Source organism: Sceloporus undulatus, chromosome 4, assembly GCF_019175285.1.
Source record: "Sceloporus undulatus isolate JIND9_A2432 ecotype Alabama chromosome 4, SceUnd_v1.1, whole genome shotgun sequence".
In the NCBI taxonomy this organism is placed as follows: domain Eukaryota; kingdom Metazoa; phylum Chordata; class Lepidosauria; order Squamata; family Phrynosomatidae; genus Sceloporus; species Sceloporus undulatus.
Window position 1 is genome coordinate 81,788,139 of NC_056525.1, and position 15,105 is coordinate 81,803,243.

Sequence of the window (15,105 nt, forward strand, 5' to 3'; positions counted from 1 at the left end):
AACAAATAAAGCCTACATAAACCAGAGCACAGTTGCAAGGCACATACACTCGTCCCCCGGGTTACGAAATTAATTCGTTCCGGCGCCATTTTCGTAACCCGGAAGTTTTTCGTTAGCCGAATCCCCATAGGCGCTAATGGGGAAAAGCCGCGGCTCCGCCGCGGCTCCATTTTAAAAAGCGCCAGCGTTTTTTCGTAACCCGGGTAAACCTTCGTAACCCAGAAATAATTAATTAATATTTTTTTTTTCGTAACCCGGAAATTTCGTATCGCGGCGCGTTCGTATCCCGGGGTACCAGTGTACTGTCAAAATCCTCTTCACTCCAGATGGGAGGCCATGCCTGGCAAACCCATGTCATATATCCTTAGTTCATGTTGGAAGAAAGCCACAATATAACTTAATATACAGTCAGCCCTCTATATCTACGAATTCAACCATTCACAATGTGAAAGTATTCAAAAGAAAATAAATCCAAAAAACCAAACCTTAATTTTGCTGTTTTATAAAAGGGACACCATTCCACTATGCCACTGTATTTAATGGGACTTGAGCATATACAAATTTTGGTATTCCTGGGAAGTCCTGGAACCAAACTCCAGTAGATACCAAGGAACCACAGTGCAGAGATATAATAATAATAATAATAATAATTATTATTATTATTATTATTATTATTATTATTATTATTATTATTATTATTTGTATACCGCCCTCTGGCAAACCAATCCGGGCAGTTAACAACAGTAAAATATAAAATATGACAATTAAAAACACTTTATCCCTCCCCCCCTTAAGACAGTATTAAACAGTATAACATATTAAAAACACAATATCAAGCATAAAAACAGCAGTTAAAACTAAAAACCCTGATATCCCTCTGTTGATCCTCAACCATCACTAAGATGGGGCCACGGGAGGAATGAGGGAATCAGGGAACCTGGGAACCTGGGCCGGGATGGTTAATCTGGAAAAGCCTGCTGGAAGAGATCCGTCTTGACCGCTTTTTTAAAGCTGTCTAATGATGTTATCTGACGGATCTCATCCGGCAGGTCGTTCCAGAGTTTGGGGGCGACAGCAGAAAACGCCCTCTGGGAGGTCGCCGCAAGCCTAGATTTTAGAGGCTGCAGTAAGTTCCTCCCAGAGGACCAGAGAGCGCGGGGAGGATTATACTGGAGGAGGCGGTCCCTGAGATAGCTTGGACCCAAGCCATTTAGGGCTTTAAAGGTGATAACCAACACCTTGTACTGGGCCCGGAAGCTGATATACCTGTCATCTCTAAACTAATCTGCCAAAGATACTTTTGTGCTAGACTTTGATATGTTACCTCTTTGTATTATTAATGGGTTTTTTAAGTTGTCTCAAATGATTTTAATTATATGTTTAATTTAATTTGTATTTTCATAATATCTTTTTAGCTATGGAAACTACTTTGGATTAGGAAAAAGTTGGGATATAAATCAAATATTTAAATAAATGCTCTATATCCTACAGTTCATCCCCTCTAAAATAAAATCAAGCTCTAATGGTCCAGTGGACCTGCATCAACTAGAATTAACAATATATACAGTAATTAATACTCACAGCACACATTCACATATTTAAATAGCCATGGAAACACTGAAGCACTTGAGTAGAGAAGAGTTTGGATAAAACATGCTGTTTACATAAATAAGGGTTACATGGAAGACACCCACTAAATCCAGATATTCACAAGATTTTGTTAAGACATTCATCAGAGCTAAGAAAAACACCTGTGCACGCAATAATAAGCACGCATGCACTGCTGCATGGTCAGTTTGTACATGATATCAAATAGAATGCAGATATCTCCCCCAGACTATAAACTAGATCCAAAACCCCTCCCAGATGATAAACCAGAATCTGAAAAAAAAACCCTCTTACGAACATATCACTATGTTATTCTTTTATCATTTGTGAATTTCCATCAGTTCAATACTGAGGCTTAGGTAACTAGCTCATCTTTTGTACCCTTAATATTCAAATTTTCCTCTCTCCTCTTCTGTACCTATATGAGTAAAAATCTAAGTTATTTACATAGACAAAAGATGCAACAGAATGGACCAAGACTCTAAGATTCCTCTCTACTCATCCATCATAACACACATAGAAGATCATTCCATGTCTAACTACACTTCCTTACATGGTGCTGAAGGCCAGTGAAAACGGTCCTCTGAGAGTCTTTCAGGATGTGCAAGGACTTCAGTGGAAGAGGCACAAAAAGCCTCAATGCACATCCAAGAAGCCTCAGTCTGTGCATGGATACATTGTGTTAGCCTTTTGGATTTAATCCAAATACTTTCTATTTCAGAAAACAGAAATAGATATTGAAAAAAGATTTTCTTCTTACTATATATAAGTTGTATAAATGTTGTGAAACTCTTTTTGTACTTCAATATGTAAATATTAACATGCTCTTATTAGTGCATTTTTATATTCATATACAGTATGTGATTATTTAAAAACTTACTTTAGCCCAGTAGCGAAAAGCCAACACCAAAGGAACAAGGACTGGCTCTAGTTTGCCGAGCGCTGCTAGAAGGTCAGTTGTAAGACAGGCCACATCATTTCCAGCACTTACTTTGCAAGTTAAACCACTGACATTGAAAAAAAAGTAAGACAAGTTGTAAGTCACATCAGTGTCTCCCAGTAAGTGAAGTTTGAGGAAAACTAAACAAAGAACATGCAGTTTTCACCATATATGAAGCCTGCACTAATTTCTTTCCACATGTTGGTTTCTTCCCCAGTACTATTAAACCATAGTCAAACATTACACATTTCATGTCTTCAGCATGAATGAAGGACATGCCTAACTCTACCTATCTTGGTTATCCCTTTCCTCCGATGGAAAGTGAGATATATGAAAAAGAGGTTTATTTATTTTTTATTTTTTTTATTTTATGCCAGGTTCATGTCTTAAGGGGGGATATCTATGTAAGTAAAAACAAAACAAAACAAAACAAAACAAAAAACTAGAAAATTCAGGATCTTACTCATATGGAAAACCTCCATATGAATACCAACCTCTCCACCTCAAATGCATCCATTTCCAAGCAAAAAAAGGTAAAACAAAACGGGGTGGCAGCCAAGTTGAGCAACACTTAAACACAATTTTACTTTATTAAGTATGTTTAAGTCTCTGTAATTCAATAAAGATTACAAACATGCTCAAATTTCTGTCACTGAAATCAATGGGACAAAAGAATGCTTAACTTTTAGCTAGACTCTACTGGCCCTAAATAACTTAAAGGCACCAGATCCCATCTGATCTTCAAAGCCAAGCAGGGCCAGCCCTATTCAGAACTTGCACAGACAATGCCAATGAATATCAGGTGCTGTGGGTGTTATTTTAAAGGAAGGAACTGGCAAAACCACTTCTGAGCATCTGTTGCCTAAGAAAACCCTATGAAATTCATGAGGTTCCTGTTAGGTTACAGGTGACATAAAGGCACATACATGGAGACTGTGCTTTGCTGTTTTATAGGTATTTCTGAGATCTTTCTACTCCTTGAGAAACTGAGGAAATAGTCCTAAAGTTGGCTCCAAAGTAAAGAACTGTTTTGTCTTTTGCATTCTAAAATGGATTGTAATATCAAAAATAAAATGATATCTCGACTCGATTATATGTTACATGAACATACAATACACAAACCTTTTAATATCTTTACAAAAAACAACAGGAACTTTGGCATGGAAATCTGATTCCACATCAGAGTAAGAAGCTGAAGGAAAGAAAAAACAGAACGGTACATCAGGAAACAAAAACATCTCGCACAGTTCTGCCAATTCAATTGTCACAAGTGTACTATATATGATCCATATATGTTCCCAGCATCAATCGGAATATGGAATATGAAAATGAAAAACAAAAAGCTAGAAAACGTACCATTATTCTTCAAAATTTCAAGCACTTGAATCAGAACATCTGGGTGACTCATCTAAACAACAAACAAGAAAGTTATTTTACACTCACTTTGATTTTATCAACATAAACCAACACAATACAATACAATCCAGACCCCCACTTATCTCCACAAAGAGCAGAGAGCAGTCTTCTGCATGCAGAAACAGTACCTAAAGAGAATCTCTGGAATCTTGAGTCCAGCCCCAGGTGCTGTGCACAATTAATGTTTTCTTTCCTCCATGACCAGGCATAGGAAAAGAGGCAAAGCATCTAGAATCCTGGAGTGAGTTCAGTTAAGTATGCCAGCTACTGTACTCTCATCTGAAGCATGCATATTGACACAATGTCTCACACACCCCAGGGCTTAAAGGGAATTGTAAGGCACTAGGATGACAGATCTCTTTGCTTCTACAATCTTGACCTGGTTATCAGATTTAATACACCTGCAACACCTACTATTCTGGTTCTGTCCAGTTCCCTTTAAATCTTCAGAATGGAACATGGGGTGCAAACTGCTCAACAAAGCTGGCAGAACACCTTTTCAGTCCTGGTAACCTACAGCAGTTGTGATACTATTAGTAACAAACAGTTTACTGGCAGTTCTCATCTTCTTCATGCAAATACTGGATCAGACCTTTGATTAGACAAACAGTCAGTGTCAGATCAAATCAGTCCAAGCTCACATATTTGTTAAAACCTCCAGAACAATTGCCATGCTGGTCTTTAACAGCACAAGGGAAAAAGTATCTTGTAGCACCTTGAAAGGTAGAATATTTAATATGGCACTAGCATTCATAAACTAAGGTGTATCAGATGCACAACATGTAGAGTAGACCCTTCCCATTTTTCTCATAACAAATGCATACCTCCACCCTAAAGGCAATTTTTCAGATGTAAGTTTCAACTTTTTCAACAGAATGTATTTTAGGTCAGTATGCTTTGTATTAGTCCTTTCTTCTGTCATCTTATATGCAAATTAAGCATAAAATTATCACATCCAATATTCCAACTATATACGAGATAAACTCTTGTTTTAAAAGGAAGCTTTGGCAGTCCTAATATTAATTACAGTGGTACCCCGGGATACGAATGCGCCGCCTTACGAAATTTCTGGGTTACGAAAAAAATCCATTGAAAAAAACTGTTCCGGGTTACGAAGGTTATTTCGGGTTACGAAAAATTTTTTGGTGCTTTTCGGCGCTTTTTCGCACGAAATCGCGGCTTTCGCTATTAGCGCCTATGGCTTTTTTGGCTTACGAAGATTTTCGGGTTACGAACGCGGCGGCGGAACGAATTAAATTCGTAACCCGGGGTACCACTGTACTCTATTTTCTGGCTTATAAGACTACTTTTTAACCCAGGAAAATCTTCTCAAAAGTCGGGGGCTGTCTTTTACGCTGGTTGTTGTCTTATAGGACGGGTGCTGAAACTTTAGAGCTGGATTGGAGAATCTGCGGTCGCTGCTTATGGTGGGGGGAGCTCAAAATCTGCATCCCCACTGTATGCAGTGACCCTATGAAAGCAGCAAGGGTGGCGCTGTACAAGTACGGTAGAAGAAAATCCATTTGTGGAAAGGAGTGACTTAACGTGGTCCTGATGACGAGGTGAGGGGACGCCTCTCATCGGGAAGGGCAGACCAAGCTGCAGGCATCCGGGACGCCCGGGGTATGGAAAAAAGAGCCATGTTTGCACTATCGCTCTGATAGTCTTGGAGACAGGGAGGGCTGGGCAGGCAGGGAGAGCTGACCAATCCAAGCAGGCTTTGTATACAAGTTTTCCTGCTAAGTACCTGCATGTCATAAGCATTTGAATTACAATTACCATATTGAAATCAAATCTGATTTTTTTAAATTTTTATTTGGTATGCGTTGGAAAAGGAATAGTCTTATCTGGCGAGTATATCCCAAGCTCTATATTTTAACTGGAAAATTTGGGGGTCGTCTTATACACCCAGTCATCTTATACGCCAGAAAATACAGTACTCTGAGGCAAACAGACTGGACTGAATTAAGCTGTTCAAGCTTATTTATAGTAATTCTGGTAGAACATTCTAAGAATGCTTACTTATAAATCAAATATCTCACAGGTGATACAAAACATTTTAATACTACTACTAAAAAAAATTATTTATATCTCACCCCTTTAAGACCAGAGCTATAAAATATTTCTGTTTGTATAACATCACTAGTATCTCCTCAACTTACCGTGGAGGGAAATTTTATATCAATATTAACATCACTGGTTTTAAAAGCAAATCTAGTTAGGCAGGATCCATACATCCTCAATGAACATTCTGAAAGTAAACAAAGAATTCTGTAAGTTATCAAGGGTGTCTCATAACTTCTTGTATTACTCTGATAACAGGTACCATGGCTTCACTCTTAAAGCAAACAAACTGAAACTGATTACACTATACTACATACAAATTTATTATTTTACTTTCAAGTTATAAAGTATTTTATGGTTCAAAAAGCAGAAACTGAATAGTTTATTCGTACTGGTGAACAACAGTGTTAACTGACACAGCATTAATTCACTTGCTTTTGCAGGTCAACCTCATACCTCAGAGGTACAACAGACAAAGATACAGGCTTTATTCTATACTGTTTCTCTTCAACAAAAGTAGAATTCTCTTAAAATTGGACATTAGCATTATGTGTATGTGTGGGACTATAAGAAAAACATGTATTTCATACCAGGCACTAATAAGCACAAACTCCATGCTACTTGACAACACATGCATCTTAGATATATCCTGATTTATGGTAAATACAGATCTATTTAATTAACTGTAAATGGATTTTGTGAGATTCTCAGCCTGGAACCCATCATGTGGCAAAACAGAAAAGCATGCATTCATCATATATGATCTCCATATATTAATTTTTTTTATAGTTTAGCGTATTAATTCAGTATATGAATAAGTTGTTGTACAGTTAGGCTATTTCAGTTTATATATATTTGCATGGATGGATATCTTTTCCTTTTCTTCTTTCTACTTTTTCTAGATTTTTTTCAGATTTATAAAAATCTGACTTTCAGATTGAAATCTCTTATCAAATAAATAAATAAATAAATCAGATAGCAACAACTGCAATTGCTTATCCAGTATAGAAGCATTCTAAAACTGTGTATTTGTACAGTTGAATACGTACAGGTCAAGCTAATAAAATATTATTATTTCCTTTTAAAAATATTGATCACTTTACATCAATCACCTGGCAAGTGTTGCTGTATTATGGTCTCCATATCACATACAATTTCTTGACGGATTCTGAAATCATCATTCGATATGCCTTGCTCCTTTGCTGCCTCCATCAGCATAAAACTCAAGGCAGCCACTTGTGCAGGGGAAGGGGGAGGGAGAGCACGTAGTTCATTTTCTTCTTGCTTTTCCTGAAGAATATTATGGTAGAGGTTAGGGTTACTAAGTAAAAAGGTAAAGGTTTCCCCATTAACAAGGTTGTCAAGTCATGTCCAACTTTAGGAGGCAGTACTCATCTCTGTTACTAAGCCGAAGAGCCAGCACTGTCAAAGATGACTCTATGATCATGTGGCCAGCATGACTGCACAGAACACTGTTACCTTCCCACCAAAGTGATACCTATTTATCTACTTGCACTTTTACATGCTTTCGAACTACTAGATTGGCAGGAGCTGGGACTAGTGATGGAAGCTCCATCACATGGCACTTGAGCCTTGAACTGCCAACCTGCCAATCTTGCAATCGTCACAGTTAGCGTCTTAACCACTGAGCCACCGCATTCCTATTTAGGGTTCCTAAAGAAGACGAAAAAAGCCTCAAATCCCACTGAAAATAACAATACATTTTCAATATAAGGGCATTATTATTATTACTATTTTCAACCAATCAATGCATATGTCATTCTAATAAAAATAATAAGAGACAGACTGTCCTGCCTAAGGTATACCATTTAATATTTTTAAAACATAAATAAATGGAAAGGAAGTGGCTAATAAAAGAATAAAACCAAAGAATAAGACCAACTTATTACAAAAATAAGCTTTCCAAATACATATTATCTAAATATACAAAATTATCTAAATATACAAAATACCCACGACTTCATAGAAATATATCCTTTAGCAGTGGTGAGGCGAGATGAAGCTCTAAAGATTGAGGGAGGGCTAGTCCACATATAACTTTAAAAGTTAAAACTATAATATTTTATTGGATCCTAAAAGAAATACGAAACATGGTCATCAGAAGTATACTCATCCCACCACATTTGCTGGAGTTAGGTGCATAGGACCACCGTGAATGTGGAAAAACTGCAAATAAAAATAACACTATGTTTTTACCTGAGAGAATAACTCTCTAGGAATCTCTAAGTTCTCCACAGCAACTCTGCGGTCAAAATCTGTGAGATACTGACCATAGAATTGTGTTGGAGGAGATACAAATGCCTAGTGGAGTGTTCTCTCTAGGTCCTTCAGTGCGACATTTGGTTAAAGCTGCGCTGGAGGATCTAGATATTCCTAGAGAGAACATATTAATATAGGTGCTCTTGGTGGCCTGTTCTTGCTTTACGTTTGACACACATTTCATCTTTCTATTTTTGAATTTAAGTTTTCTGTCTAAGGTGAAGTCTTCTTTTCACCTTTCCCAGCATCTACTGCTTCCTGCCTTTTGTCGACATCTTACTCATACCTTGGAGAAAGTGTGCCACAAACTGGATATCCAGATAGTTTTAAAGATTTACATCAGGTTCACTAGCCCATTTTGAAGGTCTGAAGTTCTCGTTACCACCTTTCTATTAAATCTGCTGGAGGAAAAGGTCTGAACTTTATGATCACTAGATGGCTTAGTCTTAAGTCATGCATTTTCATTACAAATCGCTTGAACTTCTGAGGGACTCCTGAGGGAGTTACAGCACATGCAAATATATCTGCTCCTATGGGACCATCTCCTCCCATTTACATTAGGCCCAATTTGCATCACAAGCCCAGAAAAGCAACTCCGATGTACAGACTCATATTTATTCCCTAAACTAAGGCAAGTTATATTGCTCTTAATTGCTCTGGGGATACTCTTATTTAATTGTAGTATTGTTGTTTATACTTTGTGTTTTAACTGAATAGCATTTTTATTTTTTTATATGCAAGATTTTTATGCTATTTATTTTAAGTAATACTTTTATATTGTTGCTCTTTCATGTGCCACAGGGTTCTGTCCTGGGCCCAGTGCTATTCAACATCTTTATCAATGACTTAGATGAAAGAATAGGGAACATGCTTATCAAATTTGCAGAGAACACCAAATTAGGAGGAACAGCTCAGAGGACAGGATCAAAATTCAAAATGACCTTAATAGATTAGAAAGCTGGGCGAAAGCTAACAAAATGAATTTCAACACAGAGAAATGTAAGGTACTGCATTTAGGGCAAAAAATGAAATGCATAGATACAGGATGGGGAATACCTGGCTTAATGAGACTATGTATGAAAGGGATCTAGGAATCCTAATAAATCACAAGTTGAACATGAGTCAACAGTGCAGCAGCTAAGAAGGCCAATGTGATTCTAGGCTGTATCAATAGAAGTATAGTGTCTAGATCAAGGGAAATAACAGTGCCATTCTATTCTGCCTTGGTCAGACCCCAACTGGAATACTTTGTCCAGTTCTGGGCACCACAACTCAAAAAGGATGTTGACAAGCTGGAGCATGTCCAGAGAAGGGCAACCAAAATGGCGAAGGGTCTGGAAACCATGCCTTATGAGGAGAGACTTAGATAGCTAGGTATATTTAGCCTGAAGAAGGTAAGGTTAAGAGGTGATATGATAGTTTTGTTTAAATATTTGAAGGGATGTCATATTGAGGATGAAGCAAGCTTGTTTTCTGTGGTTCCAGAGAACAGGATCCAGAACAACGGATGCAAGCTACAAGAGATTCCTGACAGTAAGAGCTGTTCGGCAGTACAACACACTCCCTCTCCTTCTTTGGAGGTCTTTAAACAGAGGCTGGATAGCTATCTGTCAGGGGTGTTTTGGTTTTTAGTTCCTGCATAGCAGGGAATTGGACTGGATTGCCCTTGTGGTCTCTTCTAAATCTATGATTCTATTATTCTATGACTCTATGATCTTACTAGACTACAGCCCTGTAAATATTTAATGTAGTTTCAGTTAGGCAATTTTTATGATTTCTTTCAAAATTTCTAATCAGAAATACCAAGCTTGGTTTCAACACTTACCATGATATTCTTTTTGTGACGTTTTTCTTTAATATGTTTATGAGCTCCTTGGATATTTTCAATGTGAACTAAGCATAGCTTGCATAGGTACTGACAGTTAGCATACTCTGGAGAGCGCTGTGGAAAAAGCATACAATGGTAAGAACACATGCACTACAGAAAAACATGGTGGAAAAAGACTGTCCCTATGGAGAAACAAAGGGTTTATTCACACAGTACTTTTTTAAAAAGTGAGATCCATTGTTTTCATCTATCTATAAACTCACTATTTAAGATCTTCTGATTGCCAAAACACCATACTATTTTATCATATTACTACAAGAATCTGAACGTATTCTCAAATCCATGATTACATATTTATTTTGCTCACATTTTTGTGTGTGTATGTGGGGGAAGCAGGACTAATACTGGCAAAATTTGAAATGAGACAAAAGAAAACTATGACATTGAGAATGCAGAGATATATATGGAAAGTTAAGTATAAAGATGTGGAATCATGAATAGTTGGAGAGATCAGTGATTTCAACATTTCACAAAAATGAGGCCCACCTCAAGGAAAGAAAATTATTTGACTCATGAAAAATAAATACTAGAAAAGCAGAAGATTACAGGGGACCAGGACATCAAACAGAATGTGAATGTTTTTATGGCCCTGGCAGTGTCAATCAGAGCTTAATCTTTTGTTCGCTAGACACACATGGTAGCAAAAAGACTGCACATTTTGATTCTTAGTTCATATTAAGCTTGTCATGTACATTCGCTAAATGTGCAAGGTTTGATTATTTTTCACACATTTACCTCAAATATTCAGAGCTAAACGTACATGGAGGCAATCCAAAAATGCCAGCTTGTTATGAACTAGGAGACAATATGAACCTGCTTCACTCGTGGTTACTATACACCCTTGTGAAGAGATCCTTTATTAAAGGGACAGATATATTGCACCAATGGTAAAAGCACACAATGCAAATCAGCAATAGCCACACCAAATAGCAAACACAATCGAAAAGGAGATCTTCCAGTAAGAATCAACCCGCATTCCAAAACACTATTATAGAGAATGCTATAGACAGTTACAGTAATTTTTTCTTTTTGCTCTTATTGTGGTTAAACGAGTTATAATGCAATACTGGAAAGAAGAAGTCCAAAGAAAAGAATATAAACTGAACCCCTTGCTTACTTTTTCCAAGCGGATAATATAATCTCTTTCCAGTCGTTCCTCCGCTTGTTTCAAACCAAGTTCCTGTTCTGCCATTAGTGTTGATTCACCAGTTATAGCAACATTTTCTAAATACTTAGCCTCTGAATTAGCTTCTTTAGCAGAATCAGAATGCTTTGTTTTACCTGGGAGGAGAAGGAGGAAAATCTATGAAGAACCTATACCTCTATAAGCAATTAAGCAAAACTGCTACTGTAATTAAACAAATGCAGTGTGTTATTAATTGAAATAATGAATAATGTGCACACTCCTTTTCTCAGTCAAACTCACAACAAATTCATAAACAAATTATTATTTCCATTTTATAGATTAAGATCTAAGACTATAATAGCCTTATCGCATGAGAAAACAAAGAAGAAATGGAGCCAGAGAATAGCAGTTTTCTCTGTGCCTTATTGCATGATGTCATAGAATTTCAGTTCTCTTCCTGTGGGAGACCATCATCAAAGTGAGTCACTTTTTCTAGCTAGAAAAATCCATCCAACAAAAGACAAAAGCTTTTACAACTGTCTCCTGCAGGAACAGAACTGAAGAACTAGAACATTTTATGTTAAGGCACAGAGAAAGCTGCTACTCTCCAGTTCCACTTCTACCTTGTTTTCTTGTGTGATAATGCTCTAAATGACCATGCTTTATCATTCTTTTGTCACACATGAGTAACTGTGTCGGTAATAGAGTGGGCCTTCCACATCTCCTGGGGTTTAGTTCCAGGATCCCTTGTGGATGTGAAAAAACATGAATGATCGTACCTCATATTATTCAGTGGTGGTAATATGAACATGAACACTTCAGCATGTGCACATTCACATCATTGCCACTGAATAATTTGAGCCATGGCAACCCACGGTCAAAATTCCAGATCAGAGACACACTGATATGGCAGGCCCACTTATTTGATTGGATGTACCAGATATATTGTAATATTGGAGTGTTTTCCAATGGACATTGTGCCACATACAAATAAAATTAACTGACATAGCTAACTAAAAGGCTTGTCCTATACCACCCACTGAGCATCCGTGAGTAGAATTATCTTTGTAACTGTGTTCATCTCTGTCTTCTCAAACCAAAAATTTACCCAGCAAGTCCTTGAAGACTATGGCACATGTGGGCAATGGGACATCAATTGTATTCATATAAGCCACATACTTCTACATGGAGCAAACCAGGCTGATTGGAGAGTGGATTGAATTATGTTTGCCATTGCTTTAACTCTTTTCAAACTAAGAACTAGCATATCAGAAAGAAAGTAGTTAGTTTAGGTCTTTTCCTGATGTGCTGGTGTTCTGCATCAATAAAAGTATAGTGTCTAGATCAAGAGAAGTAGTAGTGCCACTGTATTCTGCTCTGGTCAGGCCCCACCTGGAACATTCTGTCCAGTTCTAGGCGCCACAATTCAAAAAGGACATTGAGAAACTGGAGCGTGTCCAGAGGAGGGCGACTAAAATGGTGAAAGGTCTGGAAACCTTGCCCTATGAGGAACGACTCAGGGAGCTGGGGATGTTTAGCCTGGAGAAGAGAAGGTTAAGAGATGATATGATAACCCTGTTTAAATATTTGAAAGGATGTCATATTGAGGAGGGAGCAAGCTTGTTTTCTGCTGCTCCAGAGAACAGGACCCGGAACAATGGATGCAAGTTATAGGAAAAGAGATTCCACCTCAACATTAGGAAGAACTTCCTGACAGTAAGGGCTGTTCGACAGTGGAACACACTCCCTTGGAGTGTAGTGGAGTCTCCTTCCTTGGAGTTCTTTAAGCAGAGGCTAGATTGCCATCTGCTGGGGATGCTTTGATTTGGATTTCCTGCATGGCAGGGGGTTGGACTGGATGGCCCATGCGGTTTCTTCCAACTCTAAGATTCTATGATTCTATTTACATGGAATTTCTATGTACAGAAACATTCAAGACTGATTCCCATACCTGAAATCTGATTGTAGTAGTTTAGGAAGTTCAAGTAGGAGGATAAAGGTGGGGAGGAAACCCTAGTTTAAGCTAAAGGCTATTCAAAATAGCTGATTTTATAAGTAGTCAATTTGTATGCAAAGTCATCACAGCATGGGAAGGGGCAAAATGCAAAAAGAAAATACAGCACGCCCACGCTGTATGCAGGCTCACCATATGCAGACATGAGGTCACATGGACGGTGAGCCCTAATACGGTGAATAGGTTGTGCGCCGTGGAGGGGGCATGCCATTCAAAAGAATGAGCCTTGAGCATATGCTTAATTTGCCTTACGCAGGGGGGTGGTGGTCCAGAACAGATCCCCCACATAAGGCAAGGGCAGACTGTACAGTCGCCTCCACCCTCACGAAAATGGAGTTTCACATATATTCAAGCCCCATTGGCTTGAATATTGGTGCAGGTGGATGCCGTGGGGAGCACCCCATTCATTCTCCCTCCATTCATCCCTCGCACTTAAGCGAGGGACGCGAGTCCGAAGGCCACGAGAACGGAGTTAAGACTGTATATACATTTCAAGACTCTAATGACTGATAATATTGTAATGGATGCAATACACAGAAGATTTTATATATATATATATATGTGTGTGTGTTTGTGTGTGTGTGTGATGGAAAAAAATGAATGACACATGGAAGGATGAACCATGCAAGGGTGAACCCCAAATTTTGGAAAATGAGGTAGAAGCTGCAATAAGAGAAATTAGGAAGAATCACCAGGAACAGATGATATTCCAATTAAATTGCTTCAGACCACACAGACAGAATCAGCTCTAATGATAACTAAAATATGCTAACAAATATGGAAAACAAAAAGGTGGCCAACAGACTGGAAACAATCAATATACATTCCCATTCACAAAAAAAGGAGACAGAAAAGACTGTAGCAACAATTAGGACCACAGAATTAATCTCTCATGTAAGCAAAATTATGCTCAAAATTCAGCTGCATAGCATCCAATCATATATGGAGAGAGAAATCCCAGAAGTGCAAGTGTGATTCAGGAAAGGAAGACCACTAGGGACCACATTGCATATACTGTATACAATGACTAATGAGAGTGCACCAAGGAATTCCAGAAACAAATCAGCATGTGCTTTATAGACTACATCAAAGCCTTTGATTCCATAGATCATGAACAGTTAAGAATTGCTTTCAAAAACATGGCCATACCACTACATATGATAGTCTTGATGAAAAATCTGTACTTTGGACAAGGAGCTACTGTTCAAAGAGAATACGGAGAGGCAGAATGGTTCCCAACTGGCATGAGGGACAGGCAAGGCTGCATTTTATCACCCTACTTGTTCAACTTGCATGCAAAATTTTGAAGAGCAGGTTTACGAGTAGATTCCAAACTCAACTGACAGTGCCAAGAGGATTTGATGAAGCTGGCGAAGGAAGGCTGTGTGTGCTAGCTGCTCCCCGTGTGGCTATTTTTCTTGATACACTGTTTATTTTTATATTTTTTATCTTAACCTTGGAAACTTTGGAAAAGCAAACAGCTATAGCCTTGTTGGAAAGAGAAGCATATTTAGAATTTCAAGACTTGTATGATATCAACCCTTCTGTGCCTTACTCTAGAATTATAATGGCAGACACCATGGTATTTAAACTTACAAACAACTGAATGCTGGAAGCTAAATCAACTTGTGGCTAATTGCTTGTGATAGCTACTTTAGTGTCTGCAGGAAATTTTTCTTGGTTTTGCTACTATTTTTGCTACCTACAACATTACAACTAAGAGGGGGGAAAGACCTGCCTCACCTTTATCATCTGATAAGCACCTTAAC

At 38.1% G+C, this 15,105-nt stretch overlaps 1 protein-coding gene across 5 annotated transcripts in view; it reads right to left on the minus strand.

Moving 5' to 3' along the window:
- TUT4 (terminal uridylyl transferase 4) overlaps positions 1 to 15,105 on the minus strand; it is a 57,797-nt gene that overhangs the window by 27,746 nt on the left and 14,946 nt on the right. For all 5 annotated transcript variants that reach the window (XR_006103770.1, XR_006103771.1, XM_042465892.1 and 2 more), the window contains exons 4-10: positions 11,314 to 11,477; positions 10,134 to 10,250; positions 7,141 to 7,318; positions 6,127 to 6,215; positions 3,905 to 3,956; positions 3,671 to 3,740; positions 2,489 to 2,615 (exon numbers count right to left, since the gene is read on the minus strand). Coding sequence is in view for 3 of the 5 variants with exons in the window: in XM_042465892.1 (XP_042321826.1) it covers positions 2,489 to 2,615; positions 3,671 to 3,740; positions 3,905 to 3,956; positions 6,127 to 6,215; positions 7,141 to 7,318; positions 10,134 to 10,250; positions 11,314 to 11,477 (797 nt within the window). In the remaining 2 variants the exon portion in view is untranslated. The remainder of the gene's footprint in view (positions 1 to 2,488; positions 2,616 to 3,670; positions 3,741 to 3,904; positions 3,957 to 6,126; positions 6,216 to 7,140; positions 7,319 to 10,133; positions 10,251 to 11,313; positions 11,478 to 15,105) is intronic.